This window comes from Saccopteryx bilineata, chromosome 11 (assembly GCF_036850765.1).
Source record: "Saccopteryx bilineata isolate mSacBil1 chromosome 11, mSacBil1_pri_phased_curated, whole genome shotgun sequence".
NCBI classification, from domain to species: domain Eukaryota; kingdom Metazoa; phylum Chordata; class Mammalia; order Chiroptera; family Emballonuridae; genus Saccopteryx; species Saccopteryx bilineata.
The window spans coordinates 34,932,038-34,959,630 of record NC_089500.1 but is presented as its reverse complement, the minus strand read 5'-3'; the positions used below and the strand labels follow the sequence as shown (position 1 = coordinate 34,959,630).

The window sequence follows — 27,593 nt, the reverse complement described above, 5'->3', positions numbered from 1 at the left end:
AATAACCTGATACAAGTTATTTATCAATTAACTATTTATTCATTTATCAATCATTTAAAGCATTTTTGTCCCTTACTATGTGCCAAGTAATGTTAGTAGCATTTAAGAATATTGGTGTTAGTATAAAATACTTATAACACAGGTATATAAAGAATAGTATACATACGTATATATTACACCTTATGGATGTCACATACCCAGTATGCGGAAGCACAGAACTTGAGAGACCAGTTTTATAATCAGGAAATACTAGGAAAATACGTGTTTGCACCATTTAAATTCTTTTTATTTCTAGCAATAGAAACTGCTTCTTGCTAACTGAATCCAAAGGAAATTTATTATGAGAACATCAGTACCAGGAATTGGATCTGGGATTTGAGAGGCAAAGATTGACCTTACTTCAAGGAAATTTGTTGCCTTCCCTGTTGTTATTCCATGTCCAGATTATTTTCTACTTTGAATGATTAATATATGGAAAGTTCTATTCTAGGTACTTCCACATATCAATTAATTTCCTGTGTGCATTAAACTTATAATGCAGACACATAAAATATAATATTATATTTATTTTTTAAGTGAAGAAACTGAGAGACAAAGGTTAAAAATATACCCGAGATCTAAAGGGTATTGTTAGGATTCAAACACAAGGACTCATACTTTTGAACCTGTCTCTGGAACACTACTCTATCTTACTTTCCTACAGTACCTATGCACACATTTCTATTTCTCTCTGAGGAGGCATTTGGGTCTCTCGGTGTTCATAATTCTCCTTTTCATTTTTGAGTTTTGTCAGTTGTGCTCATAATATAAAAGAAAAATGCATTTTCTTATCACTTTTTTGTAAAGTATCACTTATTTGTAAGATATCTGCTACCACTTACAGCAGAGGGTTTCATATTTTGGTTGCATGACATCTATAACCTTCCTTAATAGCACCTCAATTTTATTATGGAGAATTACCTTCCGTTGTGTTTCATACCCATAGTGGACGGTTTAATCACAGTTCTTGTATGCAACTCCAAAAGCCAAGTGGGCCAGACTCTCACTCATTATGACCCCTAAAATAGCAAAAAGGTGGCCATCTGACCTAAAGCCAGGCAAGCACACTCTTTACCAAGAATTTAAGATGCATTGAGTGACACAATGATGAAGAAATAGTGTAAAGGCAACCATTGCATTAATAGTGGTTGTATTATTCTAGGTCCCCCCCAAAAAAGAAAAAACAGGCCAAAGAAGTAAAGAGATAAAGGGAGGGAGATAGGCAGAGAGGGAGAGAGAGAGATGGGGCAGAAACAGAGATGGGGGAGAGACAGGGAGGGGTGAGAGAGACCCGAGGGTGAGAAAGAGGGAAAGATTGACTGGTTTTAAGAAATTGGTTCAAATGATTGTGGGGTACAAGTTCAAAATCTGTAGGGTAGGTCAACAAGCTAGAGACTCAGGAAAAGTTGTAGTCCATGTCTACAGGCCTGTTGCTGCCAGAATTCTTTCTTGCTAAAAAGAAGTCAGCCTCTGTTCTATGAAGGACTTCAGCTGTTTGGAGAGGCCCACTCACATTATGGAGGGCAGGCAGCTTTCTCCAAAATCCACTGATTTAAATGTTACTCTCATCCAAAAAACACCTTCAAAGAAGAAACATGCAAAATAATGTTTGTCAAAATATCTGGTGAACCTGGCCCAACCAAGTTGATGAAAAGATAACCATCATCGCAACCCGGCAGGCTCTATACAAAGGCTGAGATTTTCTTGGCTTGGTAAAAAGAGTGTTCTTGGTTTTTTCTCATTCTCAAACCTGCTCTTCTAGCTTCCCAACAGCTAAAAGATGCAAGAACTGTGATTAAACCATCCACTATGGATATGAAACACAATGGAAGGTAATTCTCCATAATGAAATCAAGGTGCTATTAAGAAAGGTTATAGATGTCATGCAACCAAAATATAAAACCCTCTGCTTTAAGTGGTAGTCCCACTCCCCACCCCCAGCCTTGAACAGGCCTTTGTCTACTCTCTGGAAAAAACACATCACAAGAATAAAAGGATACAAATTTATATGCTTCTAAACACATTTAAAATATTACAGTAAAAATGCTGAACTGTGAGGTCTCATGTCTGAGTTTCAGTTAGGACTGCTGTAAAGTGGAAGTCAGAGCTGCAGTGATTCTGTCTAGATTTTTAGAAGTTTAGAAAATTTTTAGCACTTTTAGAAAAGTGCTACTTCTGACTGAGTCATCCATTTCAAGGAGCTTTCCTAAAAAATTCAGTCAATAGTCCTACCCACATCTCATTAGAAATGCCATTAGAAAAGGGAACCTGCGAGATGACTTTTAGCCTAACTATATAAGAAAGAAGGATAATACTAGAATTCTTGTCCATGGTGGAAAAATGGGACCACCAGCATTGCTACTACACCAGGAATATAAATTGTTAGAGACTCTTTGGACAGCAACTGCACTTATCTAATAAAGATAAAAATGGGTATGATCCATGACCCACTGGCTACATAACAAAGAAAACTTCACAGGCACATAGAAACATGGCCATAGCAGGTTATTGCTTATACTCAAATGGGTATATTTGCTGCTAAATATTGCAAACAAGAGAAGAGAAAATTGTAAATAATAAATTGTGATATCTATTTGATAAAACATGGCAAGTAAAATGAATAAACTAGATCTATATGTACCAACAGTAGCTTTATCTCTAAAACAATGTCAGATTAAAAAAAAATTTGCAGCCTGACCAGACAGTGGCGCAGTGCATAGAGTGACTGACTGGGACACAGAACACCCAGGTACAAGACACTGAGGTCACCAGCTTGAGCATGGGCTCCTCTGGTTTGAGAAAGACTCACCAGCATAAGCCCAAGGTCACTGGCTCAAGCAAGGGGTCACTCAGTCTGCTGTAGCCCCCTGGTCAAGGCACATATGAGAAAGCAATCAATGAACTAAAGTGCCATAATGAAGAACTGCTGCTTGTCATCTCTCTCCCTTTCTGGCTGTCCCTATCCATCCCTCTCTCTGACTCTGTCTCTGTCACAAAAACAAACAAACAAAACCCCACAAATGTAATACACCCTCTTTAAAGAACTGGAAAACACACACACACACCCCAAAAAACTGCAGCAAGTTACACATTTTATACTACTTGAAGAATTAAAAATACTATTATTGTTCATAAATATATAAATGTGGAAAGACCTGAAGATGGCAGCAGAGTAGGCAGATGCACAAACTCCCAGCTCACACCACTGAACTAGATTAAAAATTAATTTAGAAACAATAAGGTGAAAAACCAACTCTGGACTACAAAAACAGCTCTCAAAAACCAAGGAGCAAAGAAGAAGCCACAACAAACCTGGTAGGAACACCTGAATCTCCCCTGCTTACAGGAACGGGGGGTGGGGGGGGGGTTAGGCTGAGAGCCCAGAAGGGCTCTCACTCCAAGGAAAAGAGCAGAAAATACTGCTCACAGCCACTTGCTTGGTGACCAGGGAATGGGGTGTGTTGAAAGGGCCGGTTAGTCTTCCAAAAAGAAAGGGGAAAGAGAGAGACAGATGGTGAGGGACAGAGGAATGCAGGGGATGACCTGAGAAGCTGACTCATCCAGTGCTGTAGGCAGCCATAGCTGGGGGAGGGGCTGATCCTTCCACAAAACAAAAAACTAAAGTGCTTCTGGGTCACAGATCTCCAAACATTTCTCCAGCTCCAATCAGTGCAACAAGGCACAGCTGAAAACAAGAAGTGGGGAGGAGTGGCATTAACTCAGGTCTCCATGGAGATCTGAGATACAACTCCCCCTAATGAAGCTGAGAAAACACCCTGCCCCCAGAGATAATAACTGGCAGAGGAGGCCATCACAGTCTCAGGTTACAACCACAGCATTCCTGGATACAGTTTCAAATAAACCCCCTGCTGAAATCAGCAAACAAGACAATCACCTGTTAAGAAAACAACAAATTAAGACTATAAAGCAGCCCAATTCCAAAAGTGGATTACAAATAATAGCTGATACCAACCCAAGAAGACCTAGAAATAATACAATTGAAAACTGGAGGCAGACAACACCAAGCCTAGACTCAACCAGCTCTACAAACAATACACCCAAACACACAGACATAATGAGAAGACAGATAAATGCAATCCAAATGAAACCACAAGAAAAACCTCCAGGAAATGAACTGAGTGATATGGAAATAACCAAACTTCTGGATACAGAGTTCAAAATAATGATTGTAAGGATGCTTAGGGATCTTAGATCAACAATGGATGGTCATTACAAACACCTAAATAAACAAATAGCAAGTATTAAAAAGGATATTGAAATAGTAAAAAAGAATCAGTCAGAAATGACAAATACAATATCAGAAATGAAGACTACAATGGAAGGAATTAAAAACAGGATGAATGGAGCTGAGGATCAAATCAGTGAGTTGGAGGACAAGTTGAATGAAGGCATAAAGCAGAGAAGAAAAGAGACTCAAAAAGTCTGAGGAAACTCTTAGAAAGCTCTGTGACAACATAAAGAGAAATAACATCCACATCATAGGGGTTCCTGAAGAAGAGAAAGAACAAGGAATAGAGACTTTGTTCAATCATGTCATAGCTGAAAACATCCCTAAATTAATACAAGAAAAACTCTCACAAGTTCAAGAAGCACAGAGAACTCCATTAAAGAGAAACCAAAAAAAACCTACACCAAGACACATCATAATTAAAATGCCAAAGCTAAGTGATAAAGAGAAAATATTAAAAGCTACTAGAGAAAAAAAGGCTATCACCTACAAAGGAGCTCCCATAAGGATGACATCAGACTTCTCAACAGAAACACTTGAGGCCAAAAGGGAATGGCAAGAAATATTCAAAGTAATGCAGAACAAGAACCTACAACCAAGACTACTTTATCCAGCAAGGCTATCACTTAAAATTGAAGGAGAAATTAAAAGCTTCCCAGAAAAAAAAAAAAAACAACTCAAGGAATTCATTACAACCAAACCAATGCTGCAAGAAATGTTAAGGGGCCTATTGTAAACAGATCAAAGTGGGAAAAGAATATAGCAAAAGAAGAATACAGCTTTAAAGAAGAAAATGGCAATAAAAAACTACATATCAATAATAACCTTTGTAAATGGATTACAAATGTAAAACATTTGTAAGTGGATTAAATGATCCGATCAAAAGACACAGGGTAGCTGCATGGATAAGAAAACAGGACCCATACATACGCAGTCTACAAGAGACACACCTCAAAACAAAAGATGCACATAGACTGAAGGTAAAAGGATGGAAAAAAATATTTCATACAAATGGAAATGAAAAAAAAAAGCTGGGGTAGCAATAGTTATATCAGCCAAAATGCAGTTTAAAACAAAGGATATAGTAAGAGATAAAGAAGGTCACTACATAATGATAAAGGAAGCAATCCAACAGGAAGATACAACCATTATAAATATCTACGCACCTAATATAGGAGCTCCTAAGTATTATACATAAAGTAGACTTTGATGGATATAAAGGGTGAGATCAACAGCAATACTATAATAGTAGGGGATTTCAATACTCCACTAACATCACTAGATAGATCCTCAAAAAGAAAATTAACAAAGAAACAGCAGACTTATTGGACACACTAGATCAACTCGATTTAATAGATATCTTCAGAACCTTTCACCCTAAAGCAACAGAATATACATTTTTTTCAAGTGCTCATGGTACATTATCTAGAATAGACCACATGTTAGGGCACAAAAGTGGTCTCAACAAATTTAAAAAGATTGAAATTATATCAAGCACTCTCTCTGATCACAATGGCATGAAACTAGAAATCAACCACAACAGAAAAACTCAAAAATTCTCAAACACATGGAAACTAAATAGCAGGTTGGTAAATAACGAATGGATTAAGAATGAGATCAAACAACAAATAAAAAATTCCTAGAAACAAATGATAATGAACATACAACAACACAAAATTTATGGGACTCAGCAAAAGCAGTACTGAGCCCTAGCCGGTTGGCTCAGTGGTAGAGCGTTGGCCTAGCATGCAGGAGTCCCAGGTTTGATTCCTGGCCAGGGCACACAGGAGAAGCGCCCATCTGCTTCTCCACCCCTCCCCCTCTCCTTCCTCTCTGTCTCTCTCTTCCCCTCCTGCAGCCAAGGCTCCACTGGAGCAAAGTTGGCCCGGGTGCTGAGGATGGCTCTATGGCCTCTGCCTCAGATCTAGAATGGCTCTGGTTGCAACAAAGCAACGCCCCAATTAGGCAGAGCATCGCCCCCTGGTGGGCATGCCAGGCAGATCCTGGTCGGGCACATGCAGGAGTCTGTCTGACTGCCTCCCTGTTTCCAACTTCAGAAAAATTTAAAAAATAAAAAAATTTTAAAAAGCAGTACTGACAGGGAAGTTCATAGCACTACAGTCACACTTTAAGAAGCTAGAGAAAGCTCAAATAAGCAACTTAACCCTGCATCTAAAAGAACTAAAAAAAATAGCAATAAAAGCCTAAATATAGTAGAAGGAAGAAAATAATAAAGATCAGAAAAGAAATAAATGACATAGAGGCTAAAGAAACTACAGAGAATCAATGAAACTAGGAGCTGGTTCTTTAAAAAGGTAAACAAGATCAATGAACCAAACTAGACTCACCAAGAAAAAAAGAGAGAGGACTCAAATAAATAAATTTAGAAATGAGAGGGGAGAAATAACAACTGACACAACAGAAATACAAAATATTATAAGAAAATACTATGATGAACTGTATGCCAAGAAACTGGACAACCTAGACGAAATGGACAAATTCCTTGAAACATACAATCTTCCAAAAATCAATCTGGAAGAATCAGAAAACCTAAACAGACTGATTATACCAAATGAAATTGAAACAGTTATCAAAAAACTCCCAACAAAAAAACATCTGGGGCCTGATGGCTTCACAAGTGAATTCTACCAAATATTCAAAGTAGAACTAACTCCTATCTTTCTCAAGCTATTTCAAAAAATTCAAGAGGAAGAAAGACTTCCCAGCTCCTTTTATGAAATGAGTGTAATTATGATTCCAAAACCAGGCAAAGACAACACAAAAAAAGAAAATTATAGGCCAATATCTCTGATAAATATAGATGCTAAAATCCTCAACAAAATATTAGCAAACCGGATCCAACAATATATGAAAAAAATCATACACCATGATCAACTGGAATTTATTCTGGGGAGACAAGGCTGATACAACATTCGCAAATCAATCAATGTGATTCATCACATAAACAAAAGGAAGGAGAAAAACCATATGATAATTTCAATAGATGCAGAAAAAGCATTTGATAAAATCCAGCACCCATTCATGATCAAAACTCTAAGCAAAATGGGAATAAAGGAAACATACCTCAATATGATAAAGGCCGTCTATGACAAACCCACAGCCAACATTATACTCAATGGGCAAAAATTAAAAGCAATCCCCTTAAAATCAGGAACAAGGCAGGGGTGCTCCTTTTCACCACTCTTATTCAACATAGTCCTGGAAGTCCTAGCCACAGCAATCAGACAAGAAGAAGAAATAAGATGCATTCAAATTGGAAAAGAAGTAAAACTATCATTATTTGCAGATGATATGGTATTGTATATAGAAAAACCTAAAGTCTCAATCAAAAAACTACCGGACCTGATAAATGAATTCAGCAAAGTTGCAGGATATAAAATTAATACTCAGAAATCAGAGGCATTTATATACACCAACAATGAACAGTCATAAAAGAGAAATTAAGGAAATAATACCCTTCACTATTACAACCAAAACAATAAAGTACCAAGGAGTAAATTTAATCAAGGAGACTAAAGACTGGTACTCGAAAAATTATAAAACATTGATAAAAGAAATCAAGGAAGATACAAACAAGTAGAAGCATATACCATGCTCATGGTTAGGAATAATAAACATCATTAAAATCTCTATATTACCCAAAGCAAATTATAAATTCAATGCAATACCAATTAAAATACCAATGACATACTTTAAAGATATAGATCACATATTCCAAAAATTTATATGGGACCAAAAGAGAACACGAATAGCCTCAGCAATCTTAAAAAAGAAGAATAAAGTGGGAGGTATCATACTTCCTGATATCAAGTTATACTACAAGGCCATTGTACTCAAAACAGCATGGTACTGGCATAAGATCAATGGAACAGAACAGAGAACCCAGAAATAAACCTACAGCTCTATGGACATCTGATATTTAATAAAGGAGGTGAGGGCATACAATGGAGTAAAGACAGCCTCTTTAATAAATAGTGTTGGGAAAATTGATCAGCTACCTGAAAAAAATGAAACTAGAACACCAACTTACACCATTCACAAAAATAAACTCAAAATGTATAAAAGACTTAAATGTAAGCCATGAAACCATAAGCATCTTAGAAGAAAACATAGGCAGTAAGGTCTCCAACATCTCTTGTTGCAATATATTTGCTGATTTATCTCCACAGGCAAGTGAAATAAAAGCCAGGATAAACAAATTGGACTATATCAAACTAAAAAGCTTTTGCACAGCTAAAGACAATAAGAACAGAATAAAAAGACAAATTAAACAATGGGACAACATATTTGCAATATGTCTGATAAGGGGTTAATAACCAAAATTTATAAAGAATTTGTAAATCTCAACATCAGGAACACAAACAATCCAATCACAATATGGGTAAAAGAAATGAATAGACACTTCTCCAAAGAGGACATACAGATGGCCAATAAGCATATGAAAAAATGCTCAACATCACTAGTCATTAGAGAAATGCAAATTAAAACCACAATGAGATATCACCTCACACCAGTCAGAATCACGCTCATCAACAAAACAACAAAGAATAAGTACCGGTGAGGATGTGGAAAAAAGGGAACCCTCTTGCACTGCTGATGGGAATGCAGACTGGTGCAGCCACTGTGGAAAACAGTATGGAGATTTCTCAAAAAATTAAAAATCGAACTGCCTTTTGATCCAGCTATCCCATTTTTAGGAATATACCCCAAGGACACCATAGAACTGTTTCAAAAGGAGAAATGCACCTCCATGTTTATGGCAGCATTGTTTACAATAGCGAAGATCTGGAAACAGCCCAAATGTCTGTCAGTGGACGAGTGGATTAAAAAGCTTTGGTATATATATACCAAAGTACTAAGTACTTTGGTATATATATACCAAAGTACTAAGTATTTACTAAGCCATAAATACTTAGTACTTATGGCTGAGTACTAAGTATTTCTTAGTACTCAGCCATAAGAAATGATGACATGGGATCATTTACAATTACATGGATGGACCTTGATAACATTATACGGAGTGAAATAAGTAAATCAGAAAAAACTAAGAACTGTATGAACCCATACATAGATGGGACATAAAAATGAAAATCAGATACATGGACAATAATGTGATGGTAACTGGTGGTGGGAGTGTGGAGGGGACGAGGAAGGAGAGAGAGGGGGTTGGAGGTGGGGAGGTGCACAAAGAAAACCAGTTAGAAGGTGACGGAAGAGAATTTGACTCTGGGTGAGGGGTATGCAACATAATCAAATGTCAAAATAATCTGGAGATGTTTTCTCTGAACATATGTACCCTGATTTATCAATGTCACTGCATTAAAATTAATAAAATAAATAAATAAATACATACATAAACGTGTATAAAACATATACAGATTTTGCCTAGAATCAATTTCATGAAAAGACTGTCTTAGGAAAATGAAGAAGGAAAATGAAACTTTTGAGGAAAATACTGGAAATATATGACTTTAAAATTATCAAAAGTAAATATGATATACAATGTTAAATTATTCATTTTATGACAGGTATAAGTCACTTATTTTTTGTATAGTACAATCCCACAAATAGAAGAGTTAAATAAATAAGTTAAAAAAAAGACTTTACACTTTATTTTCACCAACAATGAAACTGATATCTCCTTCCTGCATTCTCTTTCAGTTCAATTTACAACTTCAAAAACTGCCATGTTGTTTTAACTCTCTAATAATGCATTAGTAGGTTGAATAAGTATTACTAATAACCCTTAGTATAAAAGGGAAGACCACTCAGTTGAAATGAATACCAATCAACTGTGTTACAAATAGTTTAATTCCTTTGGGAAACAAATAGGTCAATTTTCAATGAAAAGTAATCAATCCATAAAGTAAACATTTTTTCATTTAATCATTTACCTCATCTTTCTTCTGATAACATTCCTTCAGAGCTTCAAGTTCCTGGGCCAACTTTGAATTCAGTTGAAAACTGCGTTCTTTCATGTAATCTACGTCTACTTGAACTTTTGCATTAGCATTTTCCCATTTTGTTTTTTCTTCCTCAGAACCTGTTAGTTCATGAGATCTGTCTTTAAGATGCCATCGTAATTCTATAATATCTCTCAAATAAGTCTCGTGCTCTGGATGTACAATGATAAGAACAAACCAAAATCTGATTTTAAAATGAAAGTTTGATAATAACTAAATATGAAATACTTTTGTTTCAGGAATTTCTTATCTGGAAGTCTTACCACATATAAAATAAGGTATTTTTCTATTGCATTATAAAATATATAGCCCTCTGCATTGATCATTGAAGGTAGGGGTTCCCAAACTTTTTACACAGGGGGCCAGTTCACTGTCCCTCAGACCGTTGGAGGGCCGTCACATACAGTGCTCCTCTCACTGACCACCAATAAAAGAGGTGCTCCTTCCGGAAGTGCAGCAAGGGCCGGATAAATGGCCTCAGAGGGCTGCATGTGGCCTATAGGCCGTAGTTTGGAGACGCCTGATTGAAGGGATTAAAATACGTTTTATAACTTTGCTTTGAAAAGTCAGTCATTTTGTTAGGTATTACTATTATAATCTCCATGATGAGATATTTCTTATACCTTCTCATTTTATACTCCATGTTTTAAAAATACTTTATTTATATTGTCCTCTTCCTGAGTAGCTATAATGCATGCCACATAATTTCCTCAAATTTTATATCTTACTATTACAATTTTGTCTATTCAACTATTTAATCCACCACTGAGTTATTCATTTTAATATAATTTTCATTTCCAGTAAGTCTTTTTTTATTTCTTTGCTTTTCTTTAAAAATAGTCTCTTAGTCTTTATTTTTACTTTTAAACTTCTCTTATTTCTTAAAGCATATTAAACATGCCTTTTTATAATCTGCTGTATAATCCAATATCTAAATACTTTTTGAGTAAGATTCTGTTGTCTATTTCTACAGATTCACACTCATTAAATCTAGATCTTTGTGTGTTTTATTGCTATTGAGCAACTTACCTTCAAATTTTCTCTGATAAAAAGCATTTTGGGGGGTAGAAAAAAATGTACTCTTTCCTGAGCTTAGAGTACTTTTGCATAATTTTTATAGTTAAATCTTTAGTAAAAACTGAATAAGAGCACCAAATCTGGATTAAAGTCACACCCAGCCTCGGCTCTGGGGCCACTTCCTGCTTCTCCAGGTCTTCTCCAGAAGTGCACACTGTGAAGTTCAAGCTGTGAGTGCAGTGTTACTTTAAAAGGGGGGAAAGCCATTAAACATACACACAATTTATTTTACTAAAATTACATAGTTGAGAAACAACTGAATAATGATATTTTGTCAGGCACAGTAAAAACAACATTAAAACCCCTTTATCAAGAAAAAAATGTAAAAATTCTATTTTTTTTTTTTTTTGCCACTCCTTGAAATGTGTACACTATTTTGGAGACTAGTTTTAGAAAACTTGTAACATTGTAACAGCTGTACGTATGAGTTCAGTTTGACATATTATTTAAAATGACTGTTACCCCAGAGTAATAATTAATAATAGCACCCCTTTTCCTCTCCAAGGTGTCTTGGTTTAAACAACAGATTATATGAGTACCCTAATATAATTCATTGATAAAACATGTGAATCCTGAATTGAAACTTTTACCCTATGGCAGTATAAACAACTTCCAGCCTCAGGCAGAATCATGTAGTAAGGTATGTTTTGATAAGTAGGCACAGTGTTTGGAGAATAAAAAATCGAATGCATTTAGATTTTTTAATACTTTACCATAGGTCCCTCACTCTGGGGGACAGCATTTTCCTTTTGAAGTATTTGTTACCTATATGACTCTTGGAAACATTCTAAGTTTTATTGCTTGCTAGATGTTACCAATAAACTTTACTACTGAATTCCTTAACGCCGATACATGTAGTTGCTAAAATATCACTTAGAACTCTTGCATTTTCCTATATTTAAAGACGTGGCCAATAACACTAACTGGCAATCACTTTAAATCTCGAGTTCTCAAATACTATAGCCATTTTATAAAATATGTGTCAAAGTTTGCATATCTCTTGGGTACGATAAATCCTATGGAATTTCAAACAGACCATAAATGACAGCCGATTCAGGTTTGCTCAATGCATTCCTTCCTACCAAGTATTATCATTAACAGCATCTATCAAAAAGTGCACTGGTTTGGATGCAAAATAATATGGTTACTAAAACAGAGTTTTTTTATTCAAAGCTACAATTGATGATCCATGCCACTCTATTAAAGTAAATAGCAGTATGAAAAAAAATCCTTACTATTACCTCTCTGCACAGCCAATGGGATTTCTTGAAATCTCCACATTGCCCAAAAATCAATTGATGTTTTTACCATTATCCTTCTTGATTTTTGTTGTTTTAAAGCTTTTTCAGCTTCTGCACGGTCAGTTTCTAGACTTTTAATGAGATAAATGGCCTCTGACAGCAATCTTTCCATCTCTTGCTTTAATTCTGGACACTTTTCATCTTAAAATAAAAATATACATTCACATTTGTTACTGAATCAGCCTATCAACCGAGTGGTGGAAACATGAGTACTAACTGTATCACTATATTTAATACTTATATATTTAATAAGAGAATTTTAGAAAAATAAAAGCCTTCTAAAGACCATTTTATTAAAATATAATCATAACATTGATTATAAATTTTGAAAGAGATTTTTAAATGAACATTTTATAAAATAATTGGAATGGCTAAATCTCAACCATTATCTTTCATGTGTAATATTTTATCTAAAGCAAATAACACATGTTGTATTTACAAGCTGAATTTTTAAACTTGTACTTGTGTTTCCTCTCATTCTATGAGAAAATCAAATCATAATTATTACACCAGATAAATACTGGAAATCCTCAGATGGTTCCTGGAAACAAGATACTGAATATTCTTCATCTTATCAGATAATAACATTCCTACGTAGCCTTGCCAAAATTTCATTGTTTCCAAAACCTATGTATTCAGTTACAACATAAATTAACTCCTTTAATGAGAGGTAGGTTTGATTCTTGGTTCACAGCTCAGGAATAATATAGTTTAACACTAATAAAATAAGTACTATGACCATTCATCTATTTATGCAAGAAATGGGTAGAGAACCTGTTATTGTCGTAGGCAGTATGCTCTCTCTCTGAAACAGGTCAGTAAGGAATATGGATATAGGCCCCACTCTGGTGACATTTATACTTGTAAACAGTGACTTTTGCCAAAACATGATATAACAAGAAGACACAAGCAAAAACAGTTTCAAGAAAGGCAGAGTCCACCAGTCCAGGAGGTGGCACAGTGGATAGAGCGTAGGACTGGGATGCGGAGGACCCAGGTTTGAAACCCCGAGGTCACCAGCTTGAGTGCGGGCACATCTGATTTGAGCAAGGCTCACCTACTTGAGCCCAACGTCGCTGGCTTGAGCAAGGGGTCACTCGCTCAGCTGTAGTCCCTCAGTCAAGGCAATTTGAGAAAGCAATCAATGAACTAAGGTGCTACAACGAAGAACTCATGCTTCTCATCTCTCTCCCTTCCTGTCTGTCTGTCCCTATCTCTCCCTCTCTCTGTCTCTCTGTGTCTGTTACAAGAAAAAGGCAGAGCTCCAAAACACTGAGATTGAGGAAAAACGGTAAAACTGCATCAAGAAAAAAAGCAACTCCTAACATATGGTCTTGTCAAAGAAATTAAGAATTCTGCCTGAAAAGAATTCTTGATAAACAGGTTTCTCTCTCGCTCTCTCTCTATTTTTTTTTTTTTTTTTTGTATTTTTCTGAAGCTGGAAACTGGGAGAGACAGTCAGACAGACTCCCGCATGCGCCCGACCGGGATCCACCCGGCACGCCCACCAGGGGCGACGCTCTGCCCACCAGGGGGCGATGCTCTGCCCCTCCGTGGCGTCGCTCTGCCGCGACCAGAGCCACTCTAGCGCCTGGGGCAGAGGCCAAGGAGCCATCCCCAGCGCCTGGGCCATCTTTGCTCCAATGGAGCCTCTGCTGCGGGAGGGGAAGAGAGAGACAGAGAGGAAGGAGGGGGGAGTGGAGAAGCAAATGGGCGCTTCTCCTATGTGCCCTGGCTAGGAATCGAACCCAGGTCCCCCGCACGCCAGGCCGACGCTCTACCACTGAGCCAACCGGCCAGGGCTTCTCTCTCTCATTTTTAATGACAATGCATAAAATTATTTTTCTCTAGACTGTCCTTTATTTGGTCTTTGTCTGTTATCTTATTATTTTTTTTTTATTAATTGAGAGGAAGGAGATAGCGAGACAGATTCCCACATGTATCCTGACTGGGATCTACCCGGCAACCTATCTGGGGCCCATGCTCAAATCAACTGAGCTATCCTTAATGCCCAGGACCAACACTTGAACCAAGAGTCATTGGCTGCAGGTGGAGAAAGGAGAGTGAAGGGGGAGATGGTTGCTTCCAATGTGTGCCTTGACGGAGAATCAAACCCAGGACGTCCATACGCCAGGCCAATACTCTATCCACTGAACAAACTGGCCAGGCACCTTCTTTTTTTTTTCAAATTCTACCACATCCTGTAAACTTTATATTCTTTTTTTTCTTTGTGATGGGTAGGGGGAGAAGGACAGATGGGGATAGACAGTCAGGGAGAGAGATGAGAAGCATCAATTTTTTGTTGCAGCACCTTAGTTGTTTGTTCATTGATTGCTTTCTCATATCTGCCTTGGCCAGGGGGCTACAGCAGAGTGAGTGACCCCTTCTTTAAGCCAGTGGCCTTTGGGCTCAGGCCAGTGACCAGCGGGTCATATTTATGATCCCACATTCAAGCCAGCAACCCCTCGCGCAAGCTGGTAAGTCCGCGGTCAAGTTGGCAACCTCAGAGTTTCGTACCTGGGTCCTCTGCATCCCAGTCCAACACTCTATCCACTATGCCACTACCTACTCAGGCAATTTTTAATTGTCTGGGGTTTTTTTTAATGATAATATACACATTAAACACTGGGTTCTCCAGTCAACTTATGATCCATTCTATTTCTATAACAAGATTTCAGACTGAAACACAAGATGAAGCTAATGTCACTTAAATTAAAGCACTTCTGATTAGATACATTTGTGTCCATTACATTTGTACAAGATATCTTTTATACTATTTCTATCATATCAGTTTAAAATAAATACTGTCTGTATATGTTGGAGGGGCCAGGCACCAATTCACTGTATTTAACAACTCAACTTTTTTCTAGAATATCATCTTCATTAGCTTTGCTGTTTCATACTGAGTAGGGGAGCAACCACCTGACATTTTCTAGTGTAAACATTTACAATAAAATTTCCTCATCTGGTCACTGTCTTGTGTATTAGAGTGAAATATACAAGTTTATAATAAACATAATTATAGATGATTTAACAGTTATTGTGACTTTTAATAGTTAATTTTTTTCTCCCAGTATTTATCATGTGAAAAATTAAGAAGTAATGAGTGAGGTTTTCATCTTTATTGTAGACATAAAAGAGTGAAAAGGAAAACAGTAGAAACAAAGCCTCACTATGAATGACAGCTTTGAATGACAGCCTTGCTTTTAAAAAGTTTTGAATTATTACTTAAATTTATTAGCCTCACTATGAATGACACTTTGAATGACAGTCTTGCTTTTAAATGGTTTTGAATTTATTAGTTAACTTTCATTAAAGGAAGGTGTTTAACAAATGTTTGTGGTAAGGAGGGGAAAGGAGTTAATATAATATCAAGAATATATCAAATACACTGAAAAATTTTAACACACATTTAATTTTATATAAATTTATTTACATTTTATAAATTGTGACAAAAATATTAATTTATACAGTGTAGCCATGATGTCTAATATTTTAATTATGAACCATCTAATTATCTCCATTAAATGTAAGTTAAACTTAAACTTAAAAATTAAATTTTTTAGTCTCACTAGCCACATTTCAAGGACTCAAAAACTGTACTTGGCTGATATTCTAGTGGACAGAGTAGATATAAAACACTGGTTATTACAGAAAGTTCTTCTGAATAGTACTGGAATTACAAGTTAGCTTGGGCTGGAATCATTATAGACTCAGTATCTAGACAAGAAAATAGTACAGTCTTTAACAAATATTTAAAATCAAATTATATAAAAGCCTCTTTCCTCTATGAGACCCTCATAACAATTATAAAACTGTTAAACACTGTTCTGAAAATTAGAAATGTTAAATGAAAAGTCAATAAGCCTTTAAATATAACTATACTTATATAAGTGTACAATACAACTTTACCTCTTTCTTCTGTGGGTTTGACCTCTTTGATTGGTGTAGCAATACTCCAATCTTTCAGGTCTCTTGCAGAAGTCCTGCTCCTATGTAATGGGAAAGAAGAAAGCAACTACTAAAAGAGGGATATACTTCAAATTAGTGAAACAAATTTTAGGCAATGCTCTTGCATTGAATTTTAAATGTGTGTTGTGAAACTTACTATATATATACTAATTCTACAATAATGCAGACTAATACAGCAAAAATCTAATAAAAAATGGGCTTTATACTTCATGGTAAATAAAAACTTAAAACTTGTTATAACTGATCTGAAAACTTTAAAGGGATATCAAAGCAGTATTTTTTTAAAAAAAGAAATGGGTCTTTCCTAGAGACTGTTGTTATTAGAAAAAAGAATTTTTTGAAAATAGTTTAAATGAGCTGTTTCTCTAATTCTTAGTAATTCAGGTCTTCTCTCTCTTTTTGTTTTTGTTGTTGTTGTTAGTCTAGCTAAAGGTTTGTGAATGTGGTTGATCTTTTCAAGAAAAACTTTTGTTTTCATTGACACTACTTTTTTTTTATTATTCATCTCTTCTCTAATCTTTACTGTTTCCTTCTTTTTGCTACTTTGAGCATGTTTGCTCTTTTCTAATTCTGTAAATAACAGTTTTGTTACTATATTTGGAATCTTTTTGTTGTTGTTGTTAATATTTTATTTATTCATTTTAGGGAGGGGAGAAAGACAGAGAGAGAGAGAGAGAGAGAGAGAAAGAGAGAGAAAGAGAGAGAAAAGGGAAAGAAGCAGGAAGCATCAACTCCCATATGTGCCTTGACCGGGCAAGCCCAGGGTTTCAAACTGGCAACCTCAGCATTCTAGGTCGATACCTTATCCACTGGGCCACCACAGGTCAGGTAGGGAATGTAAGCTTTTTAATGTAAGCTTTCATAGCTATAAATTTCCTTTTAAGCACTGTTTTGCTGCAGCCCAGGTTTGTACATTGTTCTTTTTAAGTTATCTCAAAGTATTTTCTAATTTCTCCTGTGATTACACCCTTGGCTCAGTACGTTATTTTAGTGTATTGTTTACCACGTATATATAAAATTTTTAGGTTTCCTTCTGTTACTGATTTCCAGTTTCATTCTGTGGGGGCACTGCAGATACTCTGTATGATTTCAATATTTGTAACTTCATTGAGATTTGTCTTGTAGCTTAATATATGATCTATCCTGAATAGTGTTCAACATGAACATGAAAAAATGCATTTTCCACTGTTGTTGAGTGAAGTGCATTATATATGTCAGTTATGTGTAGATGTTTCTAGTGTTGGTCAAATCTATTTCCTTATTGATCTTCTTTTTAGTTATTTGTTATTAAAAGTGAAGATACTGAAGTTTCAAACCCTTATTACAGAACTGTGTATTTCTCCTTTCTATTTTGTCAGTTTATACTCCATATATTTTGAGGTTATGTTTTTTTAGATATATGCTTATAATTTTTATATATTATTAATAGAGTGACACTTTGATCAAGTACTCTTTTTCTCTTGCAATATGTTTTGACTTAAACTATTTTGTGTGATATAAGTATAGCCACTCCAGCTCTATTTCGGTTACTATTCTCATAAAATATATATTTTTTCTTTCATTGTCAACCTACCTGAGTCTTTGGATCTCAAGTGACTCTCTTATATATACAGGATATAGCTGGATCATCTATTTTGATCCATTCTATGACTTACTACTTTTTACTAATATCCATTTTAATAAAAAGTAACTACTGATAAGGACTAACTTCTGCAATGTTATTTGTTTCTATAATTTATATTTTTCATTCTTTAATTTTTCTATAACTGCCTTATTTTGTGTTTAGTTGTGTTCCTTTCCCCTAGTAGAAGTATAGATTCATGTTTTTATCAAATTTGAGCAGTGTTCAGCCACTGTTTCTTTAAATATTCCTTTCCCATTTTCTCTTCCTAGTCACGCTTGGACTCCTATTGTGGGTATATCTGAATATCTGTATTCTTGGTGAAGTTCCTAGAGTCTATTCGACTCTGTTCATTACTCTTTACTCTTTTGTTCTTCTCCTCTGCCTGAAGAATCTCAATTGACCTACCTTCAAATTCCAATTCTTTCCTCTGCCTGCTCAAATCTATTGATGAACATCTCTAATTTTTTATTTCAATTATTGTACTTTTCACCTCCAGAATATCTGTCTCTTTTTTATATTTTCAATCACTTTATTGATATTCTGTATTTTTGAGATGTTCGATTCCTGATTTTGTTTAGTTTTTGTCCATAGTTTCCTTTATCTCTTTGAGAATATTTAAGATAGTTGATTTAAAGTCCTTATATAAATTCAAAGTCTGGGCTTTTTCAGGGCAGTTTCTTTTATTTATTTCTTTTTTTTTCATTGTTAATGAGACACACTTTCTTTTCTTCTTTGTCTGCCTCATAATTTTTTGTATAAAACTGAACATTTTGAATATTTAAATGTGAAATCTAAATAAGGTTACCTTCCATCTATTGTTTGTTGTGTTTGTTATGTATTTGCTTAAGGATTCTTTTAAACACTTTTTAAAACATCTGTGTTCTGTATTATGTTTATGTGTCCACTAAAGTAAGTGTGTTATTAGCTTATTGGTGAGCTTGTGTTTTGCCTGTGAGTTTAAATACCTGGAGCCAAAACAGACAAAAGAGGAAAAAATTCCTTCCCAATCTTAACAGATAGGCTCTATACTGGAGTACTCCTTCAATGCTTATCCAGAAGGTTTATATTTTTACCTTTTATAATCAAGTCTCGCCTGTGCAGACCATAAATATTAGCCACAGGTAAAAGATTAGGGTCTTCTTGGTTCTTGGTTCTTCCCTGAGCATGTGTCTAGCATTGGTCATATGTGTGCACTACTTTATTCACCACTATCTGTTAGAGCTTTCAAAAGCCTCATTTCTATCCTGGCTGGATGGTTCAGTTGGTTAGAGTACTACCTCAAAACACAGAGGTTGTCAGTTTGATCACTGGTCAGGGCACATATAGAAACAAATGTTCCTCTCTCTCACTCTTTCTCCCCCCTCCTTCCTTTCTCTCTAAAAGCAATAAAAAATCCCAACAAAAAAATATCTCTTTTTTCAACTTCTTTCCCAGGCATTCTGGTCTGTCAAACAGTTGTTTCAACCATTATCAAAGCCTCACATAGTGGTGGCAAGTGTATGCTTTAATGCTTTCAACAAACACTCCCTGGAAGTGATTCAGGCTCTGGGATTACTCCAAATAGGGCAAAACAAAGACACACCTTTGTGCCTATCCTCAGTGAGCTGTCAGACAGGTCAAAATACTGAACCACAATTCTTCGAGAATAAGGTCCACATTGTTCCCTCTGGCACTAGCAATCAGCACCACAAGTGCATGTAGACCTCTTCATGGCCTCTACTAATCCAGGAACTAGTGGATGGCAAACAACCAATTTAACATATCACAATGCTCTCTAATATGATGCAGCGGACTCTTTCTTTATTAACTACTTCCTTGGTTGTTGTAAGTTTTTGACTACAGATTTTGGAAAAAGTTGATTCTGACCAATTTCTGTCAGATTTATAGTTGTTTTATAGTGGGGCAGAGCCCTGAAAATCCCCATTCTGTCATTTTCACTGATATCCTAATTCTTACACTTTTAAAGTTTTAAAAGTGTAATACATTTAATATCTAATACAAAAAATTCTTTCAATTTTCTGTTCGCTTTTTAAATAAAACTCATCTATAGCAAATTAATCATCAAAATGTAAACATTAAAAAAATAAAAGAAGCATGATAGGTTCTTACCATTCTTCAAAAGAAGTTTCAAACTGCCAAAATAAAAGATTCAAATAAAAATCTAATTTTAAACATCTCAGAAAACAATAGTAAACTTAACTTACACTTGAACTCACCAGTAACATTATAAAGACTCCACTTCATATCTCCCATTATATTTTAGTCAAATTATATTCTATTGTTTCTAAAACAGTTATACACCTCTACTACCTAGTCCTATACTTTCATTATTCCCCCCTAATAGTTTTCACCTTTCATTTATATTTCTAAATGTTACACCTTCATCAAGAACTGGTTCAAATGCTACTTACTTCCAAATGATTTTCCACCAAATCTGAAGTACAAGATATCATAGCCATTGAATTTTAATATATTACAAAGAGTAGAAAACACATAATTGCAAGAATTCACAAATATTTAGTTTTCTATATTATGACCCTTGTATTATCCCTGTTCTCAATTTTTAACTCCCTGTTAGGGGTACTGTTACACAATATACTCTAAAAGAACCTTGAGCTGGAAGGTGCATAAATTACCAAAACCACAAGGAATATATAGTCAAAATGTTATGGGTTTTGTAGATAATATCCAATTCAAGATGTTAGATTGGACATACATCATTACTTTTCTTCAATCCCTATGTCATACCAAAATTTCTGGAAAAAAAATATGTATGTTTGTCAATAAAATCACTGGAACATATATTTTAGAAAACCCAAAAACAGAAAGCAGTCTGTTGAGATTGATAGTGAGAACAGAGCAAATAAAAGTATAACTCAGAAGAGAAATGCAGATCATTTCAGGGGAGGCAAAAAGCTTCTCTGCAGAACTCTTGTGGGACACGTACTCAGTTTAGGAAAACAAACAGGTGGCAATCCAAGTAAGTAACAGAAGGGCTGCCTGGTGAGATGAGCCAGTATTATTGCTTCCCCTAAAAATATCCAGAATATACAGCTGAGAAGTTGCCTTCTAGTCACTGACATGAGAACTCTCTAACCACATTGGAGATCTGCCTAAGATGGAAAGGCTGTCTAAGTATAGAAGTTATGGTTCTAGAGAGAAACAAAACAGGGCCTATGTACCTAGTAAAATCTCACAGAGACACAAACAGATGGGAGATAAAATAAAGACAGACACATCAATGAGTAAAAAATATTCTACAGTACTACAAATTCAAATGTAAGCTTATTTAGGCGAAAGTAGAGACCCTCAACTCCATTATAATCTTATGGGACCAGCATACTATACACAGTCCACCACTGACTGAAACATTATGCAGCTCATGCCTGTACGTTAGAGAACCAATAATTTAACATTACATTTTCATCAGTTAACCCGTCTTCCCTGTTGCCTCCTACTTAGTTCTCTCCTCTATATAGGTTTTGGTATTTACTATACTGGTGAACTTTTCTTATGCTGATAGTAAATTAAATTAAAACAAAATCCTGAAGAAACTAAATTCATTTACACAATAAAGAATGAGTGCAATTGTTTGAAATACCAATGGGTTTTTACATAGAATATGACAAGCTTATTCTAAACCTTATACATGCCAAAAATAGCCAAAGAAGTCTATAAAAGAAAAAAAGGGTGGAAACTATCCTATCTGCTAACAAAACATATTATAGAAACATGCAAATTAGTGAAATTAGGTATTAGAATACAAAGTAAAATAAACCAGTGAAATACAGGAGTCAGAAATAGATATAATCATTCCAAAAACTTGATATGTGATTGCAACAATATATATGATTTCTAAGAAATGAAATAATTGGATTTTATAATAAAATTGATGTTGAGCAAAATAATTTTTCATATTTTTACAAATGAAAACTGCTAGTTAGTTTATTCTTACACACAAATAATTTCACATTGTTAAACAATTAAATCTCTAGTGGAAACATTAAACTTTTACAAGAAAAGGAAATATTTTATATGAAACTTGCAGTATGGAAAGATTTATTTAGCAAGATGCAAAACACATAAAATAAAGAGAAAATAATAAATTTATGTACATTAAAACTAAGACCATTTTTACTGAAAGATATAAAGAAAGTAAAAAGACAAGTCAAACTTAAAGGTTGTGTAAAAATTTATAACAAACTAAAGATAATTTATTTCTACAATTCATTACAAAAATACAAACAAGTCTAAAAGAAAATGGGCAAAAAATAAAAAAGCATAGAAGAGAATGAACATACAATAAGTATCTTAATATATTAATATAATCTAAACTAATTAATAACCAGAATAATATTATCTTTTGGTTTTGGAAACTAGTAACTCAGTCTTGAATAATGCAAAAACCTACAAATAGGCTGATTTCTATGATAGTTTGAAGAAGACATTTGAAGTATCATAAGAAAGCCAGGAGGAAATTAGTTAAGAGGCACTTTCATGAGTTTTGATATAATTACCCCCAAATTTTAAAGTCCTCAATAAGTGAGTAATGCCTAATTAATAATCTCAGTGTGACACTCTTTATAGTATAATAAAAATAATGTAATTTATATAGATAAAAACAGGTTATTTAAATTTTTAGAAATATTTTGGGATAAAATATCAAGACCTTACCCTAGCAACATTTTTGAAGAGCAATAAAGAAATGAGCAATAAAGCAAACTTACTTCAATCAGTCTTTGATCTGATGTTAGAAAGCAAAATTTTAGCTACCTAGCATTCATATAACCAAAATATTTAAATAATTAACATAGGTAAGGCCCACAATACCAGAGAAAAATTTGAGTTTTACACCCATAACTGGCCATCTGAAATATTTAGACAAGTTTTAAAAATCTCCCAGAGTCACTTTAAATGATTTTTAATAGAACTCCTGTTATAGTGAAGCTTAGAGTTTCACATATTGGTCATAAACATTTAGAACCATTGATTATAAAATTATCAGTTGTATCCAACTACCACAAAAGTCTATACATTTATGATTTCTGTCTCTTTCAAAGAGAAAAAAAATCCAAAGTGATATGAGGGGCTTAAAATGTCAAATTGTACATCCTTCACAAAATTACACTGTAGGAGAAATCAAACATTTTACTTAATCTAAACAACACTGCCTTATTTTAAACTCTGTATTTGTATTGAAAATTCTTACCAATATTTTAGATATTTAAATACTATTTAAATTTTTGAGACAAAAAATATATTCATAAAACCTTCTATTTTCCAATCTGAAAAATAAGAAAAAAATTAACTTCATGCTGGGAATCTCCTTTTTGTTGTGAAATACTTGTTGATGTGGAGTACTAATTCTGAGTACTATTTCCCACAACTGTGACCTACTTTCATCTGGAAAGAATATGCACGTTTGAATTTAAAATCAATTTGTGGTTTTCTATAAATATGCTATTCAAAAGTAGAAATCATCTTGAAAACATAGCCAATATTTGTCAAACAATATGCCAAATGTAAAATATTCTAAGAACAAATACATCCTTCCCATGTTTTAAAAAGCAGCTTCATGTAAAAGATGATGTAATTTAGAAAATTATTCCTGAATCCATTCATTCAAAAGTATTTATTTAATCCTATAATGTGCCATGTTCTGGTAAGTATTATGGTTCCTGGGAATTATATATACACTCTAACTTGAAAGACCTTTTAATCCTGTAGGAGAGAAAGAGACATAAAGAAACAAACTACAGTGTGGTCAGTAAAATGTCGTGATATTTCAAAGGAAGACAGCAACCCTATGCTTTTGAGGGCAAAGATGGTTTTGTGGGAAGAAATGGAAGTTAAACAGAGATAAGAAAGAAATTGCATGGGTTAAGGCCTAGAGCTAAATGAGTGAATCAAAGCTAGAGCTGAATATATGAAGGGACATGAAGCTTAAGAGTAAATATTATTTTATAAAAGGAATTTCAAATTATGCCAAGGAGTATGAATTAATCATGTGGTAAGAGATTCAAAGAAGGGTTTTAAATAAATTACTGGCAATAGTATATTTATTTTTAAATTATATTTCTTGGGGTGACATTGGTTAGTAAAATTATATAGGTCTCAAGATGATGTATCTCTATGATACATCATCTGTATATATGGGTGTTTACCACCCAAAGTCAAATCTCTTTCCATCATCATATATTTTTGACAACTTTTACCATTTTACTACCTCTCTCCAATTCCTCTTTTCCTTTGGTAAACACGATCCTGTTGTTATTTGTGCCTATACGTTTTTGCCTGTCTGTTTTGTTTACTCATTTCTTGCTTTCAGTTTTATATCCCACATAAGTGAAATCATGTGGTTCAGGACATTTTTTTGTCAGACTTATTTTGCTTAGCATGATATTCTGAAAACCGATCCTTGTTGCAAAGGGCAGTATTTCATCTTTTCTTATGATTGAGTAGTATTCCAGTGTATATATGTGCCACCTCTTTATCTAATCAAAATATTTACAAATAGAGGGCATATGGCCTGTTTTATAGAGGACAGATGGAAGGAGGAAATGACTAGTGAAGAGGAACCAGTGAAAGTGCTCGTACAGTAATCCAGCAAAAATGAGAGTGGCCTGAATGAAGCAGAACCAGGTGTGGTAGACCTAAAATCACGTGCCCTCACAAATTTCAGAACTTGATGCATCAGTGAAATCTAGGTGCCTTTCATTCCTTTTCTTTTTGAATGAGAGCTTTTTTTGATGAAGATTCTGCTCCTGCTTCACTTTGTATGTTAAGTATGTATCTTGTCATATAAATTCACAGGTCTCTGGGTCAAAAGAAGCTGCATCCAAGGAATATTATCTGTATTATATATGTTATAAAACGTGAATGTAAGCAATGGCTGGAGAGCTTGGTTAGTTGGAAGGTCGTCTCAAAGCACAGAGGTTGCCTGTTCGATCCCCAGTCAGGGAACATATAGGAACAACTCCATGTTCCTGTCTCTCTGATTCTCTTTCTCCCTGCCTTTCTCACAGAAAACTTAAAAAGAACATGTATGTGACTACAAGCCTCTGCACAATACCATAATGGAAGAAAATTGGGGAGGAGTTGGTGGTTATAGTTTGCATTTAGATGGGTTGTTAATCATGCTGCCAATGTACTGATAGATTGCTACATAAATCGTCCACAAAGGAACATGTCTCCTGGCATCCACATTTTGTCTAATATTCTGCTATATTAACAGGGGGGTTGATTATGTGCTTTGCTCTGGCTGGTGGGACTTTAGCAAACATAACACAAGGAAAGCTTTCTTAAGCGCTTGCCCATTGAGATTTGTCTTCTTACAACACTCTCTCGCCCACTAGACATGTGAGTGAGGCCATCTTTATCACTGCCGTATTCCCAGTTGAGTTAGCAGATGTGTGCATCTACATCATAGGCCTCAGGCAAGAACCAACTAAATTTCCCAGCTGAGCCCAGAATAAATTGCTCAATTGTATCCAAATAAATGTTTGCTGTAGCCTCAAAGTTTTAGAGTGTGTGTGTTTGTATATATGTGAATAGCAACAGAAAACAGAAAAAAAAACAAGGGTTACTTTTATGAAGGTATGTATACTCATTAGAATAATGGAAACTAAATGCATATTGCAATGAATACCTTTAGTTAATTGAGAAGTAAGAAAGCAACAATACTAAATTTAAACAACTCTTTAGATATTAAGTGGAATGGTAAGAGAAACCAAAAAAGTAAAAAGGTCTATTTAAAGGTATGTATGGGATAAAAAAATTTTCTTGAAAACAGGAAAACCACAAATATTTTAAATGTGAGTAAGGAAAAAGGTAATTGGATGATAAGATGGTGAGAAGAACACCTGATGAAAACAAGATGGAATGCAAGCAAAGGCAGCAGCCATTGTGTGTGGGGAGGAAATCATCTGTGAAAGGACAAAAGAAACAAAGTCTGTGGAATTCAAGAATGTTCATACATGGGATAACAGGAGTTTGAGGTATTTTCATTATTATATCTCCCACATTGGGGGGAAGTAAGAAATAAATGAGTAGTAAGGTGGAGGATTTGGAGACCTGAACAAAGAAAAGGGCTGGAGTAGTAGAAAATAATTCTAGAGAAAGTTGTGGTTGACAAACAGAATAACTTCAGAACACTATTAAAGGTCCCATTAAGGTTGGAGACCACAAGGGTACACTATCTCAAATTTTAATTTCTGCAGAACGTTCTTTAGCTCTATTCAGCAGGCTGAGTGGAAGAGGGGAGATTGCAGCCTATTAGAGGGCTCTCTTCAGGGCTGGCACTTTTTTCATACTAGAAGAATGATAGCATAGAGAAGTAAAGAACCAAACATACCAGCTTAAGAGATGAATTGATTATGCAAGAAAGTGGAAGAATATGGAAATGATAGAAAGAAAAACAGTGGACATGTCAGGATTTGAAGAGTCCTTAAGTTTCAAATGAAATACAATTGATAATAGAATGAAAGAACTCAAAGTACCAGAAATTTGGTCAAGAGGGTCAGATGATTAAATATTAGCTTTCAAAATTAAAAACAAATATGAAATGGTGTAATCAAAGCAAAGTTTTCCAATTACAATTATAAGCATTTTAACATTCATGTGTTTTGGTCTTCCTAACTGACATACTGACAGAGAGCAATGACATAGCAGAATGACAAATAGGATGTTCTCAGATCTCAGACACACCTGGTCTGGATGCCAGCTTTGCCATTGTCTGTGTGATCTTGGGAAAGTCAACCACTGGAATCATTTTCCTCATATACAACTGAGGATAATGGTAGTTTCTATATCACAAGGCTTTGATAAGGAGTCAGTGAAATCATGCATATTAGTCTTATGATATATAATAAGCACTAAATAAACTTTAAGGAGTGACGTCAGAGAAATGGCGCCGTAAGGAGTGATACTAATAAATCTCCTCAAAAATTCAACCAGAGACAGAAAAATCTATCCTTGGAGCCTCCAGAAGTTCCACACTAAACGCGAAGGTATGATAGAGCGAAAAATTGAATAAATATATAATCAATCACGAAGGAAATAAGGAGAAAGAAACACTTCACCTTCCTCACTAACCTAAATAAGGGCTGCTTTCACTGGGAACTGAGAGTATAGGAATTAAGGCGGGCACAGGGTGTGAATTGAACCAGACTGCAGCACAAACGTCCGAACCAGGCTGTGGCACGGACATCCAAGCCAAGGAAAAACTGTGCTTGTGGCAACCCAGTCAACACAAGCTAACACTCGCGCCAAACCCATACAAAGAAAGACAAGTGAGACAGCCATAAATCCCAATCTCCTGGTCGGCGCGCACAGATAGTGGGCGAGAG

At 35.1% G+C, this 27,593-nt stretch overlaps 1 protein-coding gene across 1 annotated transcript in view; it reads right to left on the bottom strand.

The window, feature by feature from the left end:
* The window catches only part of CCDC178 (coiled-coil domain containing 178), a 411,215-nt gene that overhangs the window by 340,598 nt on the left and 43,024 nt on the right, over window positions 1–27,593 (bottom strand). The window contains exons 4-7 of the mRNA XM_066246239.1: window positions 20,356–20,378; window positions 16,563–16,642; window positions 12,591–12,791; window positions 10,204–10,424 (exon numbers count right to left, since the gene is read on the bottom strand). Coding sequence (XP_066102336.1) covers window positions 10,204–10,424; window positions 12,591–12,791; window positions 16,563–16,642; window positions 20,356–20,378 — 525 coding nt within the window. The remainder of the gene's footprint in view (window positions 1–10,203; window positions 10,425–12,590; window positions 12,792–16,562; window positions 16,643–20,355; window positions 20,379–27,593) is intronic.